This window comes from Rattus norvegicus, chromosome 6 (genome assembly GCF_021556685.1).
Source record: "Rattus norvegicus strain SHRSP/BbbUtx chromosome 6, alternate assembly SHRSP_T2T, whole genome shotgun sequence".
NCBI lineage: Eukaryota > Metazoa > Chordata > Mammalia > Rodentia > Muridae > Rattus > Rattus norvegicus.
Window position 1 is genome coordinate 34017385 of NC_141539.1, and position 20819 is coordinate 34038203.

Sequence of the window (20819 nt, forward strand, 5' to 3'; positions counted from 1 at the left end):
GAAAGAGGAGGACTCTCAGGACATGATTAGGTCAAATGGGTGGAACCCTCCTGAAAGAGGGTTCGTTTGTTCTTACACCACTTAAAGACATAAAGAAATTGCCATCCTTAAACACTGGTCTCCATGAGACACTGAGTGTGTTGATGTCCTCAACTTCTTTGCTTTCTTGGTTACTTTTCTATTGATGTGTTAAACCCCATGACCAAAGCAAGTTACAAAAGAATTTAACTAGGCATACAGTTCCAGAGGGTTAAGACTTTATGATGGCAGATTAAAGGCACAGAGGTACGTGGTGAGAGCAGCCACTGAGAGCTCACATCTTAATCCACAGCCACAAAGCAGAGAGCACACTGAGAACAGTACTGAATTTTTTTTTTGAAACTTCCAGCCCACCCAGTGACACATCTCCTCCAACACGGCCACACCTCCTAATCCTTCCCAAACAGTTCCACCAGCTAGAGACCAAGTACTGAAACATATGAGCCAGTGACACACCTCCTCCAACAAGGCCACGCCTCCTAATCCTTCCCAAACAGTTCCACCAACTGAGGACCAAGTACTCAAATACATGTCTGTGGAGTCCACTCTTGTCTAAGCTACCACAGCAGCACTCAGAATTATGGGCAATAACTGTTTTTGTTTATAAATTATCTAGTCCAAAGTATTTTGTTATATCAGGCAAAATGGACTAGTAGAGTATCAACAACTCCATTTTCAAATCACAGTCCCACCTTTATGTTAGTTACTAGTTGATATGTTTAAGACTCTAAACTCTAATTTTCACCTATTTAAATAGAGTTTATAGCACAAACACACACACACATACACACACACACACACACACACACACACACACAAATTCAGAGGAAAACGGGGGGGGGGGGGGACATTGTAAAAATACCAGAAGATTAAAAGTGTCTTATGACCCAAGATAGTTTCATTGGGAGGTTTCTTTTTTTATAATATCCACTATTAGTAAAATATAAAAAATGGACAATAGTTTCAGTATATATACCCTATCGTGTAGACAGTTTGGTAATATGAACTTAATTCTACTTCTAGAAACTTGCATGAAGGAAAAATAAAACCTAGCTACAGAGATAAGTATCATAAAATCATTTGTAAGAGCAATACTTACATTTATAAGAGCATAGCAAGGTGTGGTAAATGACTAGAGACTCATGTAAGCTCTGCTATTCACAGATGGATGACTTTCACAAATGACCTATCTGTGCTGTACTGCCTCATCTTGAATTACCTTACCCAGCAGCAGTAGAGATGAATTTAAGAAACCGTAGGGCTAGGGGTATAGCTCAGTGCTATACCCCTAACATATGCTTAATATACAGAAAGAAAAGCAAACATTTGGTTAACATCGAATAAATAAACAAACAAACAAACCCAGAAAGGTTTATAAAAATACAATGAATTAGTTTAGGGTAATACAAATTTTAGTATTTTTTTTAAAATCAGTTTTCTCATTTGTTATAAGAATGTAGTAGTACATGCTTTTAATCCAAACACGAGGGAGTCAGAGGCTGGTGGACCTCTATGAGGCCAGCCTAGTCTACATAATGAGTTCCAGGACAGCCAACACTACATAGAGTGACCCTCTCTCAAAACACAAATAAACAAAAGAATGCATTACTGTTGTAACAAGGTTTAAAGTTTTTGAGAATGTTTAAACGTTTGCTATTATTCAGTTATTACACAGAATTTTCCTATTTTCTGGAGACTAACTCATTTTGGCTTTTGAGTTATTTGTTCCTCTGTAATATATGAAGATAGGAAAGCACTCTCACAATGCTACTAAACTTTCGTAAGTCACTACAAGGCAGTGCATATGTTAAGGCTGCTCAGAATAACCAGACACATACTGTCACAGTTAAGAAACCTGCCTACCTTTGCCCAACAGCAATGGGAGGCCCTTGGTCCCAGGGAGGCTTGATGCCCCAGCATAGGGGGATGCTGGAGAGTGCGGGAGGGTTGGGGAGCACTCGCATACAGGCAAAGGGGAGGGGGGAGGGCAGATGTGGGATGGGGGGCTGGTGGAGGGGTAACTGGGAAGTGGGATATCATTTGAGATGTAAACAAATGGAATGATTAATAGAAAGTAAGAAAAAAGAAACCTGCCTACCTTCAGAAAATTGGGGTCCTCTTTGCTCATATAAAAAGGGTCATATTCTTTTGGATCATAATGCTCTATAAATGCATTTCCCTACGAAGAGGAAATAAAGCCACACATAAGAAAGAGGTACACAATTAATACTGAGGATATCAGAACTCAGAAGTTAACCAGTTTGAACCTGTTGCCCCTCAGTTATCAGGGACAAAGCTGGGTCATTGAGCTCCAGCCCCTGTCCCTCACTGCTCCAGACCTAGGTACAAATACCAAACAGCACCACTATCATCCCTTCATGAAGAAGATGGCTCAGTGGGCAAAGTCCTTCACCACCACACTGAAGAACTCAGTTCAATCCCAAAACTAACACAACAGAAAGAGACTCTTACTTCCTTGCGAGCTCATGAACATATGCACGCACGCATGGAGGTACATGAATAAATACATACAATTTAATTTTTAAAAGAATAAACTAAAAAAAAAAAGAATAAACTATCTACATCAGAGTATAGATCGCATATAAATAGAAGAGAAAGAGGCAGACTATTTGGATAACTAAAGAGGAAGTGAACAAAGATAACCTTGACTTTTAAGCCAGTATAAAAAGTATAAAATGATCTCTTAGTACCTTCTTATTTGAATGTTTCAAAAAATTGTCCAATTCTTGACGTCTCCTCTTTTTAATGTTCTTATGTGAACCAACTTTTTCTATAATTTTCTTCTGGAGAGGATCTGCCACACGTTCAACCCATTTTTTATACAACATCTCTTTTCTTCTTGTGTTTAAGAAGTCATAATGATGTAAATACTTATCTAGTTCCTGGTAAACAGTAACAGAAAGACAAACATATCTTCCTGAAGCTTTTATATCCTAAAGTTGTGTAAGATTCAAACTTTATAAGCCTAAATGATTCCCAAGGATTGCCCGTTCATTCAACCCTTTAACCTTCACCATTTGGCACATGGACAATGAAGGCAACATGCTCACCCTTCCTGGCAATCAAATATCAGGGCTTCAGCAGGTAAGGACACTTGTCACTCAATCCTGGCAACCTGAATGTGAACCCCAGAACCCATGAAAGGTGAAGAAGAGAACAAATTCTACAAAGTTGTCCTCTGACTTCCACATGTGTGCTGTGGCATGTGTGTCTGCACAAACACATAATACATATATACACATCTATAATCATAAAAAAATAAAAGTTTTATTTAAATGCAATAAATTAAATATACCATATATTGGGAAGAGAGATAAAATAAGCAATAAAGTATACACTGCAAGTGAAGTTATCCTGGAAAAATTATTTTATGTGCGTGCATGTGTGATGTGCATGTATGTATGTGTGCAGTTCTGCCTGCCTGTGAAGTGCTGAAGGGTGTCCCCACAGGAGACTGGCAATCACTAGCAACCCTCAGAGATGCCCTCCACTTAATCCCAGCTGCTAACGAATGCTTTTAGTTCTGTTTTCTATATTATCTAGAACTTTGAACTTTACTCAAATTTCTTTAGTAAATACTACATTGAAAACAGCAAAAATAGCTAAGATGCATTTTGTAGCCAATTCTTACCTTCATTATGTAATTTTCTCTATATAAAATTGATTGTACAGCTGCATCAGTATCTTCTTTAGCTAAAGCCTACAAGAAAAGAATTAGTCCAAAAGTCAAATCTTGAAAGATCATTAGCATTATCTGTGCATATTATATCTTTATGTGACAGGCATATCGCTGAAGTATTCTCTGTAAATCCAATTTTCTGTATCACTAAGCACTTTTTCAAATACTACTTTGATCTTTCCACTTTTGGTTACAGCTCATTCAAAGGTCAGAAATAATTCATCTCACAGATATTTTCAGTCCAAGAACAGTCAAATGACTTTCCCAGAGCCATGTCATAGTTAGAACTGCCTTTCCCCATACCTGATGAAATGTTTTCACCTTCCTGGGCTAGGACAGGTATGCACAGGCATCTTAATCAAAGAAACAGACTAATCTAGATGCACATTTAATATAAGGCTATGCCAGCTTATTACCACCTTAGGCAAAGCTATACCTAGAAAAAACACCGAGATATAACAGCACAAGGTCTTAGGATGGTGAGTGCATTCCATTTCATGCTCCCCTTCTTACTTTTTGATGCTAAATTTGCCTGTTAATTTGGTTTTGAAATTACTTTTTAAGAGCTGAAATGTAAGGATTATGGATAAAATAAACCATGAATTAATTTTTATCTGCAAAATTATATGAAATGTGAAAGTATTATAAAAAATATTGCTAGATCTTTATAAAATTTAAGAACAGTGTATTGAAATACAAAGTCTTCTTACATTGTTTTGAGCCAGGATCTTATAATGTAGCCCAGGCTGGCCAGGACTTGATAATTAGCCCAGCTGACCTCAAACTAGTGTCAATCCATTCCTTGTCTTAGTCTCCCAAGTGCTGGGAGTACAGACCTGTGCCACCAACCCAGTCCATCTTTTTTTTTTTTTTTTTTTTTTTTTTTTTGGTTCTTTTTTTCGCTGCTGGGGACCGAACCCAGGGCCTTGCGCTTCCTAGGTAAGCGCTCTACCACTGAGCTAAATCCCCAGCCCCCAACCCAGTCCATCTTATTATGTTCCTGTAACTAATTTTCCATAACAATTGACCAGTTGCTTAGTAGACTGAAACATTTTTTTTCTCAAAGGCAGTAGGGACATAAATATAATAAATGAATAAACACATTTATCATTCATGAAGACCTTATAATCACCTAGTAAATGTATGTATTTTTGTGTGGGTCTAATGGAGTTTTGTTGTTTGATTTTGAGACAGGATCTCAATATATAACCCTGCCTGGAACTCACTGTGTACCGAAGGCTGTCCTCAAACTCACAGAGATCCACCTGCCTTTGCCTCCTGAGAGCTGGGATTAAAGAAGTGACCCCAACACCCACTGGACCACGATTCAAACTCAAATGTGTGTCAGTATTTTTGAGAGAACGGGATCTGGCTATGTATTCTAACATGTCCTAAGACTTGCTCAGGAGTCTCAGACTTGTGATCCTCCTGCCGCATCTCCTAAGTGCAAGGATTACAGGTGTGAACCACTGCCCTTGACTTCACAATGTATTTTCTTTCCTTCTTTTGCACAGAGAGTTGCTGATTTTGACAAGACTGCTGTCCTCAAGTAAGACTGGTAGTTGATTACTGTTCTAGCTCCAGACCAAAATAGTAATAATGTGTATGTGTATATGTATACATATATGTATGTGTGTGTGTACACATATATATTCAGCAATCTGAAAATAGAAAATGACTGAAAGGCTCCATCTCCAGACTAGTTTCAACCAGAGCTAATGTAAGAAGCTAAAACTCACACACATGATATCTCACTGGTTGAGGAATTAGAAAGCAAAGTTCATGGCAAGTATGGAAAACTTTTTTCCCTAACAGTAGTGGAGATTAAGTCTTATTTATGCTAAGCAAATGCTCTCCCACTGAAGTACTTGAACTGTCTGTGGACAGGGCTTTATGCAATCCAACCAAAACTTAAGAAAAGTAGTTTCACCTGCTGCTAACTGACAGACAAACTTTAGAGCCTGAACTCAGCAAAGTCAACTACCTGGTAAATTCAATATTTTATATGACATAAAAGAAGCCAGGTCCTCTATACTGCATCATTCATAATGTCTAAAATTGAATCTAAAATCACTAGACATAGAGGAAAAGGTAAATTCATACTTGAGGGAAAAAATCAGCAGAATCTGGGATGGTCCATGTATTGTAACCAAAAGATAAAGACTTTGGGAGTACAGCCTCATACACAAGCCCTAATTCCAGTTATTCCAGGTACTCAGAAGGCTGCTACAGGAAAACAAAGAATTGAGGACCAGGCTATGGAATACAGTGAGGTCCTAGCCAAAGGAAAAAGGTCCTAGCCAAAATATGCTAACAATGAATGGACAGACCCAGCAAACAAACAGAAGCAAGAAAAGAACCAGTGGGAAAATTCAGTTCTTAAGTCTTAAAAAGAAACAAATTTCAGTGAGTTTATCAGAAGTTTGGAGATGACATAAACAAGAATCAGTAGATGTGAAAGAATAGCATGAGGAATAATTCACTTCAGACCCAGGCTTAGTGACATGTGCCTGAAAACCAAGCACATGCCCCAAGAAGGCTAAGGCAGGGGGCCTAGAATTTGAGGACATCAGAGACACACAGAGACATTTTCAGAGAGACAAAAGTGAGGGTGCTAAGGGAGGGAAGGAAATAATACCTGAGAGAGGAAGGGCATTTTGGAAACTGTAAGCCAACAGATACAAGAAATTCAATAAATTCCAAGTAGTGGAGAAATTAGGTCCATCATATATTGCTGGGAATATATAATGAAATGGTAGTTGCTGTGGGGAATGTCTTTGCTGGTTTCCCAAAAAGTTATGTATTTGACCCAGCGAGTCCAAGCCTATGTTACGAGAGAACTTACTGGAAACATGTTCAAACAGAAAGTTAAACACAAATGTTCCTGGGAACAATGTTCATAACAAGACACTAGGAGACAATCCAAACGTGAAGCCACTGATGAAATAGCATGTGGTAGCCAAGCACTGTGCAGGATTTCATCATAAACAGGATGGAGCAGGGACTAGACGGGTGCCTGCTGCTCTTCCAGGAGGAAGTTCAGTTCCCAGCATACACATCAGGTAGCTTAAAAGCACCCCAGCTCCAGGGAACCTAACACCTCCTTCTGGCCTGCACAAACACCTGTGCACATGTAATGTATAATTTAGAAGACCAGGAAGTAATACATGGTAAAACATGGATGAAACTTGAAAGTATTATTCCACGTGAAAGAAGCCAGTCACAAAGGGTCATATATTACATATGACTCATCCATATAAATGCCCAGAATATGCGAATCCACAGAGTTAGAAATAGATTACTGTTACCAATAACTAGGAGGCAAAGAAAGAAGAGTGACTGTCAATGAATATAGTTGCTTTTCAGGAACGATGAAAACACAATAGAATTAAGAAAGTGGTAGAAATTATATATCCTTATGAACAGGCTGAAAAGGCTAATGAATCATAGACTTTAAAGAAGCGATTGGTATGGTTTATGAATTATATCTCAATATTAAAATCTCAATAATAAAGAACCTAATTTTAAAAAGAAATATTTGAACAAACATCACCAAAGAGATATATAAATTGCAAAGAAGGCTTGAAAAAATGCCCAACAATTGAAAACAAAATAAAAAAAAAATCTTCATTATTAATTGGCAGCTCCATAAAAAGTTAACTTAATTTACTGTATAACCAGTCATTCCACAACTAAATGTTACCCAAGGAAAATGAAAACATGTCTACACAATGACACAAATGTAATAGGTACAAAATGGAAACAACCAAATTGTTCATCAATACAATGGACAGATTGGGATAGAACCATTGAATAGAATAGCAGTTGTTTAAAAAGAAAAAAACAAGACTAGAATATATTGATACATATAACAGCATGGGTGAACTTCAAAAAAATAATTTTAAGTGAAAGAAACCAAATTATAAAAGAATACATTGGAGCCAGGCATAGTGGCACAGGATTCTAATCCCAGCACTCTGGAGGCAGAGGCAGGCAGATCTCTGATTTTCAGACCAGCCTGGTCTACAGATTAGGTTCCAGGACTACAAGGATTACTCAAGGAAACTCTGTCTCAAACAAACAAATCAAAACAAACAAAAAACAAAACGAAACAAAAAAGAATGCCTGAGTTTTCATTGCATATAAATAAGCAAAACCATGACAACAGAATGGTTACAGGAAATAAGGGAATTGTGAGGGGGTACCCCAATAGAACTCGATGAGAAAACTATAGAAATACTTAATATATTGGTTATCTTGATGCATAAAAATGGCTTCAGGAGCATATAAATGTTAAAATTTATCAAATCATGATTTTCAAGTGTATGTATTTATTTCATACTAATTATATCCGAATAAAACTCGTTTTAGTAGGTTTTGAACAGCTTTGCTAATATTGTTAAAATTTATAATCAATGGTTTATGATCCTATTTCTAGCTCTTAAATAAAGAGCAAAGTCGCTAAATAACAAAGTTAGTAGAGCGAAGGGGATAGGCTCTATCCAATATGGTAAAATAGAAGACGCCGAAACTTTGTACAAGGACCTCTGTAAACAAGAAACTCGGCAGCCATACAACTATACCTCCATAAAAGAAAGCGACTGTGGTTCCAACCATTCTTTGGAGCTCTTGAGCTTGGGAAACGTGTCAGTTACCGTATCATCTGGGTTCCTGTTTTTCATTATGGACAGCAAGTCACAGAGTCCCTAAAGAAAGCTAAAACATCATTTATTTTGTAATTAAAAATCACAATGATTGTCTCTTCTGTTTAATAGTCAACAACACATGACCTTGGGAATGCATGGGACGAGTCTTCGAAAACTGGCCATCCATGTTTCCCTTCCAGTTGGCTTCAAACAGGCCTCTCTTGAAACCCTCCTGACTAGGACTCTAGCTGCCAGCAGTTGTGTAGGTTTGATATGACATGGCTGTTCAGAGTTTCAAGCTACTGACAAATGAACTCTTGCAAGAAGGGAAGCTGGGACAAAATCCAGGCCTTCAAGCTCCGAGAGATCCAAAAGCCCTCCCGAGGCCCTGCATGTGAGGGAGAGGGGGTCTTGTGGGTCTGCGCCCAAGATGCATCTAGGGCACGAGGCCCGCTCACCAGGAGTACCCAGTCCTGATTCGCAGGCCTCTGACACAGACCGCGTGCGCGGGCTTCCACAGGCCCTTCAGCCCCCTCTGGCGGCCGGCAGACCCTTCGGCTCTCTGCACCGCAGTGAGCCCGCGGCTGGCCTCAGCTCGAGACCGTGGCTTTGGAACGCGCGGACGTTCGGGACTCTGTCTCCTGGACGCGGCCCCCACGCGGCCCTCGGCTACAGGGGAAGCCAAGAACGCGTGCACACCTCGTAGAACAGCACGGAGGAGGGCGGCCCTCAAGCCCTGGCCGGCCGCAGATCGAGAAAGAGGCTGTGTACCTGTCTCGCGCTAACAGGCAGCTGTCACAGCCAATCAGCTTTCCAGATCGGTGCTTCGCCTGCCCCTGGCGGAGCCTCGCCTTCTCTGTAGCCCTGGTACCCGGTGTTTAGTTCCCGGCCTCCCCGACTTTAGATTCAGTTAGGCTACCGGCCTCCCATCAATCAGTTCTCAGAAGGGAGCGGCAGGAGAGTCGTTCGCCTTACTAGGTACCTGCGGTGAACGAGTGTTTGTGGCAGTTGACCCTATGAGGGCCGTCCAAGATGGCAGCCCATGAGCAGGAAATGTAGCTCCAAAGAGCTTCCAAGGCGGTCTTAGAGCTCAGGTTTGCTGACCAGTGTCTTGTCTACAGCGTTGATGCTGGCCAAGGAGGAGGAATGAAAAAATTACCTTTTTTAAGTCATTGGTGCACCTTAAGTGGTTTTGAAATTTTGTGGATAACTGGTTGCTTTTTTTTGTTTTTACTTTATTTTACTTTTATTTATTTGTTTGTTCATTTTTGCGGGGCTGAGAACTGAGTGGAGGATTTTACATACCCAGCTCTACCGCCAAAAATTATTCTCAGATCTTTATTTTTTTTAAGACAGGGTCTCTCTGGCCTTGAACTTGTGACCTTCCTGTCCTTAGAGTACCCAAAGTAATAGGCATGGACTTTTTGTTTTTAAATCTCAGATAAATCATTATTAAATAGCTAAAAATATTGAGGCTCTGATTTTTTTTTTCAAACTCTATAAGCCACTCTGTGAATTCTGATTTTTCTATAATAGTTTTTCTTTCCCTCTGAGTATTGGTGAACACTGGATGATGGACCACCATTTTCACTCGTCCAACATTTTAAAGGACACACACTGAAAATAAAACTGAAGCGTCAGAAGCACTTGAATTCTCACTCGTGGACTCTTCAACTACTGTTTCCTGTTCAGAGCTGAGGAAGCATGAGTCACTTGCAAAACTTACTGTTAGATACCCTACTGGGGACGAAGCATGTGGACGGTGCAGCCCTCATCAAACTCCAAGAAAAGACCCTGTGTGTGACATCACCAGGATTTAGTGTAAGAGGGGGAAAGCTTTTTTTTTTTTAATATTTTTTAGGTTAGCATACAAAGTGTTGATTTTTTCATATGTCATCTTCATGTGTGTGTTGTAAGCTATGTAAAAAATCCGAACGTGTTCCAACAATGTCAGAATTTATTGAGTAATGATAAATTCACAAGGTACAATAGTTTCTGTGGCATCAGTTTCATACGTATGCCTCCTTTCCTGTGTGGGGTAAACACAGACTCTTTTATTCCTCTATCTTAATTACTAATAACAATTCTTGGATCACACACACACACACACACGCACACACATACACACACATACACAATTACAGAATGGCAATAAAGTGTTATGAAGCCACAGCAGAGGTCAAGAGTTTTCAGAAGTCCTGAAAAACAGGTCAGTTAGTAGAAATATCAGTAGATATTTTGATTATATTTACTAGTAAATTATCAGAACCAGAGCTTCAGGAAAGAATCTGGAGAAGCTGCAGTGATGACTTAGGCTCCTTCAGATCACAAGTTCGAGAGTGAGGCTGCAGAGTTGAAACCAACTCCAGGAACAAAGGGGCCAAGATGGTTCCAGACAGATTGATAGACAGACGAGAGAGGTCCAGGTCAGTAGGAACCAAAACCATCTCAGTGCTAGGCTTCTGCTTCTTTTTTTTTTTTTTTTTTTTTTTTGGTTCTTTTTTTCGGAGCTGGGGACCGAACCCAGGGCCTTGCGCTTCCTAGGTAAGCGCTCTACCACTGAGCTAAATCCCCAGCCCCAGGCTTCTGCTTCTTTATGGAGTCAGGTGAGGGAGACACTCCCATTCTTTGCTCTGTTATATATGGTAATTTCTTGGACCTGGTTTTTCTGATATAATTTTAATATGTCCATATGCCTCTACTGTTTCAGCATTCTCTCTAGTCCCAGAAATAAGTTATTTTTCAGTCTGTGTTGAGTGAGTGGTTCTGGATAGACCTGCTCTTGTTCATGTGTCCATCCAGTGGGAAGTCATCCTCCATCTTCAAAATGGAGTCTCTCAGAGCAAGGCACACTGAAAAACCACTGTTTTACAAAATATAGAGTAACTTGGGGTAAAGCGCAGCCTGCTGCTGTATGACATTATACCTTGTTTTGATTCATTCCCATCCCCAAGGCCCTTCTATTTACCTGCTCCTGCTTCAGCTGGTTCTCTTCCTCCCTTAATTCCTCTGTCTTCTTTTTTTTTTTTTTCTTTTTCTTTTTTTCGGAGTTGGGGACCGAACCCAGGGCCTTGCGCTTGCTAGGCAAACGCTCTACCACTGAGCTAAATCCCCAACCCCCCTCTGTCTTCTTATGTGCATTCCATTATCCTGTTTCCTTAAGAGATCTTCCTCCCCTCTTATGATAGTTTGCCGTAAGTAAATGTATACATACACATAACTGTAAAGATTTGTTTGATGTATATGGGTATTTTGTCTGCATGTACGTTCAGGCACCATGTGCATGCAGTGCCCACAGAGGACAAAAGAGGGCTTCAGATCTCTAGAACTAGACAGTGGGTGGGCAGTGGGAACTGAACCTGGGCTCTCTGCAAAAGCAACAAGTGATCTTACATGCTGAAAACCATCTCTCCAGCCTCATCCACACAATTTTAAATCTAGGTTTCATATATAAAAGAAAATGTGGTAATTTTCTTTCCAAGTCTGGTTTATTAACCCTTAACACAATGATTTTTTTCCTACAAATGTCATGACTTTCTTTTTCTTTTCTTTTTCCCCCTGAAACAGGGTCTCATTATGTAGACCAGGCTGGCCTCAAACTCTCAGAGATCTGCCTGCCGCTACTTCCCAAGTGCTAGGATTAAAGGCATGTTGCACCATTTCCAGCCACTTCAATTTCTTTATGGCTATATAAAATTGCATTGTGTATGTGTACTCAGTTTCTTTATCCATTGATCTAGTGACAGGTGTCTAGGTAGGTTCCATTTCCCAGCTGTTGTGGGAACTACAGCAGTAAACACCTACATGTGCCTGCCTCTGCTAACAGGTTGGTTTTGTTGATTCAGAGTCCTTCAGTTATATGTACCCAAGAGTGGTATAGCTAGGTCACATAGTAGTTCTAGGTGCAGCTTTGGGAACTTCTGTGCAGATTACCATAGTGACCGCATAAGTTTGCCTCCATGGCAGCAGTGAATTGAGTTCCTCCTCTCTTTACTCATGGCCTTGCCAGCTCTTGTTGTCATTTGTCTTCTGCTTTATTTTCTATTTTTATTTTATATTTTCATATACTTGAGGACAGTCTGCAACTTGTTAGGTATCCAAGATACCTCCTACCTCCACCTCCCAAGTGCTAAGACTATACTCATGGAGAACCTGGTTTATGCAGTGCTGAGGACCAAGCCCAGAGCTTTGGCATGCTAAACAAATACTCCGTCTGTTAGCTACACCCCTGCCCTCATTTTTTTGTTGTTGTTTTCTTGATATTTATTCTGACTGGTATATGATGGTCTCAAAGCAGGAGATTTTTTTCTAATTCCTATTTTGTGTATGAATGTTTTAACTATACTTATCTATGTGTGCCACATGCCTGCCTTGTGTCTTCAGAATTCAGAAGGTTTGTATCCCCTAGAACTGTAAGCCAACAAAGAGGTACTGGGAACTGAATCTAGATCCTCCCCCGTGAGCAACAAGTATTCTTAACCACTGAGACATCTCTCCAGAACTATTATTTTCATTTATGTGTATGTGTGTATATAAAGGGCTTCAAAACCTCTGGAGCTGGAGTCCTAGGCAGTTAATGAACCACCTGACATGGACAGTGGGAACTCAACTCCTGACCTTTGGAAGAGTACAAGTGCTTTCAAGTACTGAGCCATCTTTTTAGCCCCTCAGAGTTCTCATTTCAGATTTGTTTTGGGGGGCCGGGTTGGAGGGGGGTGGTATCAAGATGGTTTCTCTGTGTATTCCTAGCTGTCCTAGGACTCACTTTATAAACCAGGCTGGCCTCGAACTCATAAAGATCCATCTGCCTCTGCCTCCTTAATGCTGAAATTAAAGACATTAAGCACCACTGCCAGGCTCAAAGCAGTTTTTAACTTGCATCTCTCTGATAGCTAAATCTTCTGTATCTCTCTCAGGAATCACTTACTCAGTTGAATGGTTGGTTGGGTGACTGGGTGATTTGGGGGTGTTGGTGTTCTGAGATTTGAAGTTCTTTATGTACCTTTGCTGTGTCAATCACTGTCCCATGTGTGGCTGGTGGTTATTTTGTTTCCTAGTCCATCACTTTGCTCAGTGAAGGTTTCCCCTGCTGTACATAACTTTTCAGTTTCATGCCACCCCACTTGTGGGTCCCCGAGGTAGTTCCATGTGCTGCTACTGGAATCCTTTTCTGACAGCCTCTTCCTGAAGGTATGACTTTTCGATGAAAAGGACTGTTCTGATAAGCAGTGCCTTAGGATTCTGGACCACACAGCCATAACCATCAGTGATTCTGTAACCGTCATGGAAGAGCAGCCGTAGAGAATGCATGATAGGATAGGTATGGCTGTTGGCTAACACAGTCTTATGCAAGTCATGTCATGGCGGCACGTCACAAAATGCGAACCAAGCTGGGCCGTGGTGGCAAGCACCTTTAATCACTCAGGAGGCAGAGGCAGGAGGATCTCCTGGGAGTTTGAAGCCAGCCTGTGTAAAAGTAACTTATTCTCCCATTGTGATTGAAGTCTTGGAGGCTTACTTCCTCCGTTGGCTAACCTGGGCCTAGTCCTGGAAGTTTCTAGCTTCCCTATAATCTAATCTAGGCCTGAAATGTTCCCAGCCTCTCAGACGTTCTGCTGAATAAGTCTCTCTTGTTCTTTCTTACCTCTGACCGGCTAAACTCAACTGTTCAGGCACAAACTCCTCTCCGTGCTGACTGATTCAATCTGGCTTTTCTCTCAACCTCTGAATTGCTTTGCCAGCCAGAGCTATTAAAGGTCCGTGCTAAAGGCTGAGTCACACCACAACTAGAAACAGGTTCAAATATCCTGTACCAAGCCTGTTCTACAGAGTGAGTTCCAGGACAGCCAGGGCGTCACAGAAAAAAACGCTGCCTCGAAAACATAACAACAAAACAAACACTAAGCAAACAAACGAAAAAGTGAAAACCATTCCCAGCCCTTGGGGGGAAATGTCCAGTGTCCTGCTCTTCTGACTTGGCCTATTTCAACCTCTACAGGTAATGCCATGTGATGTTCGAACACTTTTGAATGGATTTGCCAAAAACCCATTATTAACCCGAAGGGAAGGGTTGTATTTCAGGGAAAAGGATTACAAATGTGTCCGGGCAGATGACTGTTCTCTCTATGCTAAGAAGGTAAGTATCCAAGGTTTGAAGACAGATGGGTAAAAAAAAAAAAAAAAAAAAAAAAAAAAAAAAACTTAATAATTTTACTTCAATATTCTTTACCCCTCCTGATGCTCTCTGCAAAACGGAATAAGATCATTACTTCCTTGAGTCATTTAGATAGCAACCCAGTGACAGGAAGACGTATCTGAAAATAGAGTGGATGAGGATGGACCTCAAGGGTAGAGAGCTTGCCTAGCATGTGCAGAGCTCTGGATCTGATGTCCTGCACTGAAATTAGGTAAAGAAAAAGAAAGCATTCTCAGCAAGGTATGTTGGCTGTTGTAAATACTTATTCTGGAATCTGTGAACTGAACTATCTCTTTCTGAACCTTCATGGACCACAACCTGCTTAGCTTGGGTCCCAAAACCCTGACGAGGGCAGTGAGAGAAGGAAGACAGACACGGAGAGGCATACTGTAAAGCTGGGGTCATGTGGGAGTGTTTAAACACATTGCAAAAGTGTGTGCCTCTGTTAGACACCAGGCTGCTATATCAGACACAGAGGTGGGCAAAGGATACTTGTTAGGGGCCTAAATCAGCCCAGAATACATAGTTATTGGGTTCTGAACCTATAACACTCCAACCTCTGCATGGACTGTGGAGTTCTAATCTGTCAGTGTACAGTTCTTTCCAGAAACTTTTCTTCACAATACACCTGATGTTAGCACAAAAAAAACTGAAGCTTTCTTTCAGAAAACAGTACTAAATTTCTAAAAAGGAGTGGGAGATTAAAACAGAAATACATGAATACAAAGAAGTCAAAAAGTAGGGTTTTTGTTTGCTGTTTTTTAAGTGTCTGGGGGTAACCGCTGATCTTGCAGTCAGGACCACAGGCAGAGTGCTCTGTTTTCTTCTTTATCTAGGAGAACACTGGTGTGGTGGTGGTGAAGACCCACATGTATCTTCTGGTGGCAACCTACACTGCAGGCATGTATCCTAGTGTCTGCGTGGAAGCCACAGAGAAGCTGGGTAAGTTTGCTTCACATTAAGCTTTGAGACCCTACTCAAACTAGCCTGAGGAGAAAGGAAGATTTTCCTGGGGAATCTAGAGGTAGCCTACATAACCACGGAAAGTTCTGAGCACTGGGGAGCCATGGAAAATGCAGCTGCCACGGGTCAGGGCACTGTGAGAGTCTGTCTTGTCTCTGCTTCTAAGTGAGTCAGCTTTGATCTATCCCTTTGCAATGCAGCTGCTTCCTTCCCTGGCATGGTATCATGGTGAAGTCTCCCTGACTTCCTCTGAGGACCCTGGTTTGTGTTATCTAGTTTATCCCTACTCCTACCCCCACATCAGTAAGCTATGCAAGAGAGATGGGCAGGCGTGCAGAGAGGAAGCAAGTTAAAAAGCGAATAAGTATGTGTTAGGGACCCGCTGTGTAGGAAGAAGCTGCTAGTAGAGAAGCAGCCATCTTGTTAGTGTCCCCTTCCCTGGTTTAAATTTGTCTAAATTAAGTAGCAAATCATTTTATGTTTTATTTTACATCTATTTTGAGTTTCTAATGACAGCAGAATTGCTCAAAACAGTCATTTGAAATAGGAGGGGCTTCTAGCAAGAAAAGTAGCTATTCATTCATTCATTCATTTATTCATTCATTCATTTTTGCAGCAAATAACTATGGTGTCCAATCATGTACCCATCTCAGACCAAAGCTGCATAAGACATACCCTCTACCTCCCATGCCTCTGTGAATGTCATCATACCTGCCAAATATACATTCCTGTTCTGTCCATGCTCCTCACATCTGGTTAGCACATCATGGAAAGTCCAAGTCAGACCCTGACTTCCACTGTGCTGTATTTTATCCACACTGCCATTGCTATTCCTGTTAGAGATCTCTGTGAATCTGGATTATGAACCAAGAAGGCAACATGCCTTCTTAATCATCCTCCCATCTGGTACCTAACACAGCACCTGATTTTGATGAACACAAGTGGATGACTTCTACCTAACAGAATCTAGTGAGCTAACCCCAAATGCATCTGTGAGAAATTAAGTACCAGAAAAGAGGCCCAGTTTCAGCAGAGTAGGAGTAGAAACCAGCAGAGGCCTATAATTTGAGCTACTGTATCTCATTAAAGCATTCATAATGAAAGTAGGAAGACAGGCCATTGAGCTGTGGTCAATAAGCCTATGGGCTCAGACTCAAGGCTCATTCCATTGAGAAGACCAGAAAGTTCCGACTTGGTTATAATGAAGATTCTATGGCTTCCTTTTCCTCTTCCATGGCTACAAAAGACTCCAAAGAATAATACAACTGACACTGCCAGTTAGAGCCCACTGTTGTAGGAAAGTACCTGGAATGTTAGAAGGGTTTGGATCCTAAGGGATGGGCCAAGCTGCCACCCAACTGCTTGTATCTCAAAAAACTATGCTTCCTTCATCACTCCTCTCTCTCTCTCTCTCCCTTTTTATATCCCTCTTCCCTCCCTTTTTTTCTAGGATGGGTTTTGCTATGTACTCCAGACTGGGCGACTGGGCTCAAGCCTGCAGTCCTCCCGCTTTAGCCCACTAAATTCTGGGAAGACAGGCACACGCTGTGTCAAACAACTATGTTTGTTTCTATCAAAAATTATGTGACTATTAGAGAAATTTTGAGAAACAAAGAATCATGGTGGTTAATTTATTTTTTATTCTCTGGGTGTACTAGCATACACCTTTATTCCCAGCACTCAGCAAGAGAGATGAGCAAATCCCAGTGAGTTCAAGGCCAGACTGATCTACATAGCTAGTTTCAAGGCAGCCAGAGTTATAGGGTGAGACCCTGTCTCAAAATTGTTTGTATTACAGAAGATTCTAACAGCATGCCTCAGTGACAGCTTTAAGAAGTTAAGGGGTGGGGTTGGGGATTTAGCTCAGTGGTAGAGCGCTTACCTAGGAAGCGCAAGGCCCTGGGTTCGGTCCCCAGCTCTGAAAAAAAGAACAAAAAAAAAAAAAAGAAAGAAAGAAAGAAAGAAAAGAAAAAAAAGAAAAGAGGTTAAGGGGTGAATAACGCTTCACTTCCTCATACAAGTCAGGCAGGCTTACTTTTCAACAACAACTTGGGGGGGGGGGTCAGATGGATTGGTATAATGTTATCTGCTAATTCTAGGACTTCAGTTTTCAAAAATTAGTATGAAATTATTAAACATCCTATGAGTCAATCTAGACAACTAAATGTCCTAGTTCCTTAATGGGAAAGTTGCCAAGATCTTAACTGAATCCACATGTAAGGAGGAATCAGGCTCTGTGTTTTGACATCTACATGGAAAGAAGCAGATATTTCATGGTTGGGTATTTTCTTTATTTTCATAAGAACATCATCTAAGACCCTACTGCCAGATTTATAACATAGATGAATAGAGATATATAATTCATTTTACTGAATTTGCCTAGCAGTAATTCTTATCATAAGTTAAGTTTTTAAAGGTCTTTTGTATTTGTTTTTGCTTTTTGAAACAAAGCTAGCCTTGCTATGTAGCCCTGACTGGCCGAGAACACTATGCAGATTAGACTGGCCTTGAACTTGATGTGATGTCTCTGCTTCTAACTCCCAAGTGCTGGCCTTACAGGAGTGTGCCACCACACCCGACTAAGTCTCCTGACTCTTGCCTGCTCTCCCACCATTTGCATGTGTCATGACTGCAGCAGAGGAAGGCCAATGGAGTAATATACAGCAGTTGGCTTAAGAAAACAAGTAGAATTTTTGATGAATGAAGCACAGCTTTCGATTTTTTCTTATTAACATGTTTTTAATGGAGTGCTATTGACCAAGTTTAAATGTAGGTATAACCCAGTCATAAGGACCAGGCAGTAGGTTCTACTGTTCCTTCAGCCCTCCCCATCCACTCTGGGGATAGCTATGTGCACCTTTATTCTCCACATGGAGAACCATCATTCTCTAGAGATGATCAATATCTGTACAACTATGAAATAGAATTGAGGAATGCTTATGTCTGTCTCTCCTAGTAGACACAGACCTGTGTTTTAACTCTCCCATTATCCGTGTAGTGTCACTGCATAGCATGGAGCCAACACATCGTAGTCACCTAACATGGTTCATTGGAAAATGAATGAACTGTATTGCAATGGTAGTCCACTGCTCATAAATTATTAACGTGCTGTGTTTTCTTTCAGGAGAGTATCTAAGAAAAAAAGGAAACTAAGACATCAGATAACTAGTGAAGACGACTTCGTTGTTTTAGAAAAAAATGTATAGATCCTTAAGAAAAATATTTTGTGGTTGAAAATAGTGTGGAAGATTAAAACAAAGACTGAGTTAAGGGAACAGGTTTTCTGATTTCAGATCATCCTCTCTGGCTGGAAGGACCTAACCAGCTTGTTCCTTTTCTTTAAGCATTGGTCACAGACATGACACCTGAGTGCATTTATGGTTTTTCATAGGGCAAGTCCACTGAGAGTCTTACCTCCAAGTCCCCATACATCTTGCCAGATATGCCAAGAACATAGGCCCTGGCCATTCATGTGTGAACCGCGTGCACGTCGAAGTTAGAGGGCAGCCATGGGAGTCACTTCTCTTCTTCTGGGTGATGGGAGTGGAACTCAGGCCATAAGGCTTGGTGGCAAGTAAACCCACTGAGCCATCTCATGAGTTCCCAGAACCACTCTGCACCTAGGCCATGTCAGTCTCGTGCCTCCTTAAGTTTAAAGTAATGCCTGTAGAAAAAACCTGCTAAGTGCTTTCTGTCAAAGAAGGGGAGTTCCTGATTCAGTGCCCCTTTATTAAAACATAGACCACAGTGCATGTGTGGTGGCCCTCTTGTTCTTAGCAGGCATGTGGGACTGTGGGGAAGCACGCACTATAAAGACACCCGATAATGAACTACTAATCAGTACTGGACGGGCACTCTCTGTCTTAACCTCAGGAATCTGATACTCTTCATCACTATAACGACCTTCCCAAACTCTGGAGGCTTCTGACTTCACCTCCCTCACTGCTTCTGAGTCCAAGTCTTAGTAAGGCAGAATGGCTACCGAGAAACCTTTCTGAGCAGGTCTGTTGACCACCTGCTACATGATGATCAGGAAAATAAGAGAGAGAAAGCCTGTCTTCATAATTAGGGTTCTGTTCTGCTATAGACACTGAAAGGGAAGCATCTCTCTTTCCCTGACAGCAGACCCAGGCAGGCTGCTCAGTGCACCCTTCCTCAGTGCACCCTTCCTCAGTGCACCCTCCCTCAGTGCACCCTTCCTCAGTGACCCTTCCTCACAGGACCCTTCTTCACAGCACCCTTCCTCACAGGACCCTTCCTCACAGCACCCTTCCCTCAGTGACCCTTCCTCACAGCACCCTTCCTCACAGCACCCTTCCTCACAGCACCCTTCCTCACAGCACCCTTCCTCAAAGCACCTTTAAGCATTGCTTCTAGGAAGGCAGTGGTCTGGTGCTTTGACAAGAGAGGGCTTAGGAAGCACAAATTTAACTCTGCTTTGGCCAGATTGAATTGCCATGATTCTTAATGATAATGACCATTTAGGTGACTACATTGTTCTCAGGTCCCTCTACCGTGTACTTTAAATGGGCCCAAAGGGACATGTGATGGCTCTCTAAATATGTAAGAAACCTGATTCCACATATGAGTCTTGTAAACAAAATGTCTAGATGCACACAGACTAGTTGGGACTCAGTCAGAGGGTGAATCATTATGACGGATACCCCAGTTACACAGTGAGTATACACAGAGGCTCTGGCACCCGGGGAGGTACCCTTAGACTTCAGGGGTTGGGGAAGTGGGAGCTTTTTAAATTATTTTGTCTCCTAGATCTAGTGCCAAATCTTTCAAGATAATTGGTGTAACTTTCTAGCTTTGATAGAGTAAAATCACTCTTAACCCCTTTGCAGTTTTGACACTGTCAGGCAGAAAGATAGATTGAGTGTTTTGAGTCCCAAATATATTCTATTCTGAGAAAAAAATATTTGATGACAAGAATATAGGCCCTGGCCATTCATGTACATCGAAGTAGGAAGGCAGCCATGGGAGTCAGTTCTCTTCTGGGTGATGGGAGTGGAACGCAGGCCATAAGGCCATAAGAAAATATCATTTTCAAATTTATTTTCTTTTTTTTTTTTCGGAGTTGGGGACCGAACACAGGGCCTTGAGCTTGCTAGGCAAGCGCTCTACCACTGAGCTAAATCCCCAACCCCTCAAATTTATTTTCTATTATCACCACCACCACCACCATCATCACCACCACCACCACCAATCATCATCATCATCATCATCATCATCATCATCATCATCATCACCATTGTGAGTGCCAGTGATA

The 20819-nt window shown here is 41.3% G+C and overlaps 2 protein-coding genes across 11 annotated transcripts in view; one reads left to right on the forward strand and one right to left on the reverse strand.

The window, feature by feature from the left end:
- Fam228b (family with sequence similarity 228, member B) overlaps positions 1–9147 on the reverse strand; it is a 32071-nt gene extending 22924 nt beyond the window's left edge. For 2 of the 8 annotated variants that reach the window (XM_087551901.1, XM_087551898.1), the window contains exons 1-5: positions 9085–9147; positions 8323–8445; positions 3692–3760; positions 2751–2942; positions 2138–2218 (exon numbers count right to left, since the gene is read on the reverse strand). In XM_087551901.1, coding sequence (XP_087408027.1) covers positions 2138–2218; positions 2751–2942; positions 3692–3760; positions 8323–8421 — 441 coding nt within the window. In that variant the 5' untranslated portion in view covers positions 8422–8445; positions 9085–9147. Of the gene's footprint in view, positions 1–2137; positions 2219–2750; positions 2943–3691; positions 3761–8322; positions 8456–8529; positions 8964–9084 lie in introns of those variants that run through there. The other 6 variants (XM_087551900.1, XM_087551896.1, XM_087551899.1 and 3 more) reach the window with 4 other exon arrangements.
- A 58-nt stretch (positions 9148–9205) lies between these two features.
- Positions 9206–19280, forward strand: Pfn4 (profilin family, member 4). 3 transcript variants are annotated; one of them, XM_087554172.1, is made up of 5 exons: positions 9206–9363; positions 9922–10206; positions 14384–14521; positions 15418–15523; positions 18669–18816. In XM_087554172.1, the coding sequence occupies exons 2-5, from the start codon at positions 10090–10092 to the stop codon at positions 18695–18697; spliced, it is 390 nt and encodes a 129-aa protein (XP_087410298.1). In that variant the 5' UTR covers positions 9206–9363; positions 9922–10089; the 3' UTR covers positions 18698–18816. The 3 variants fall into 3 exon arrangements, with proteins under 3 accessions (XP_087410298.1, XP_087410297.1, NP_001009503.1); XM_087554171.1 differs by having other exon boundaries at positions 9940–10206; NM_001009503.2 differs by having other exon boundaries at positions 9207–10206; positions 18669–19280.
- The last annotated feature ends 1539 nt before the right edge of the window (positions 19281–20819 follow it).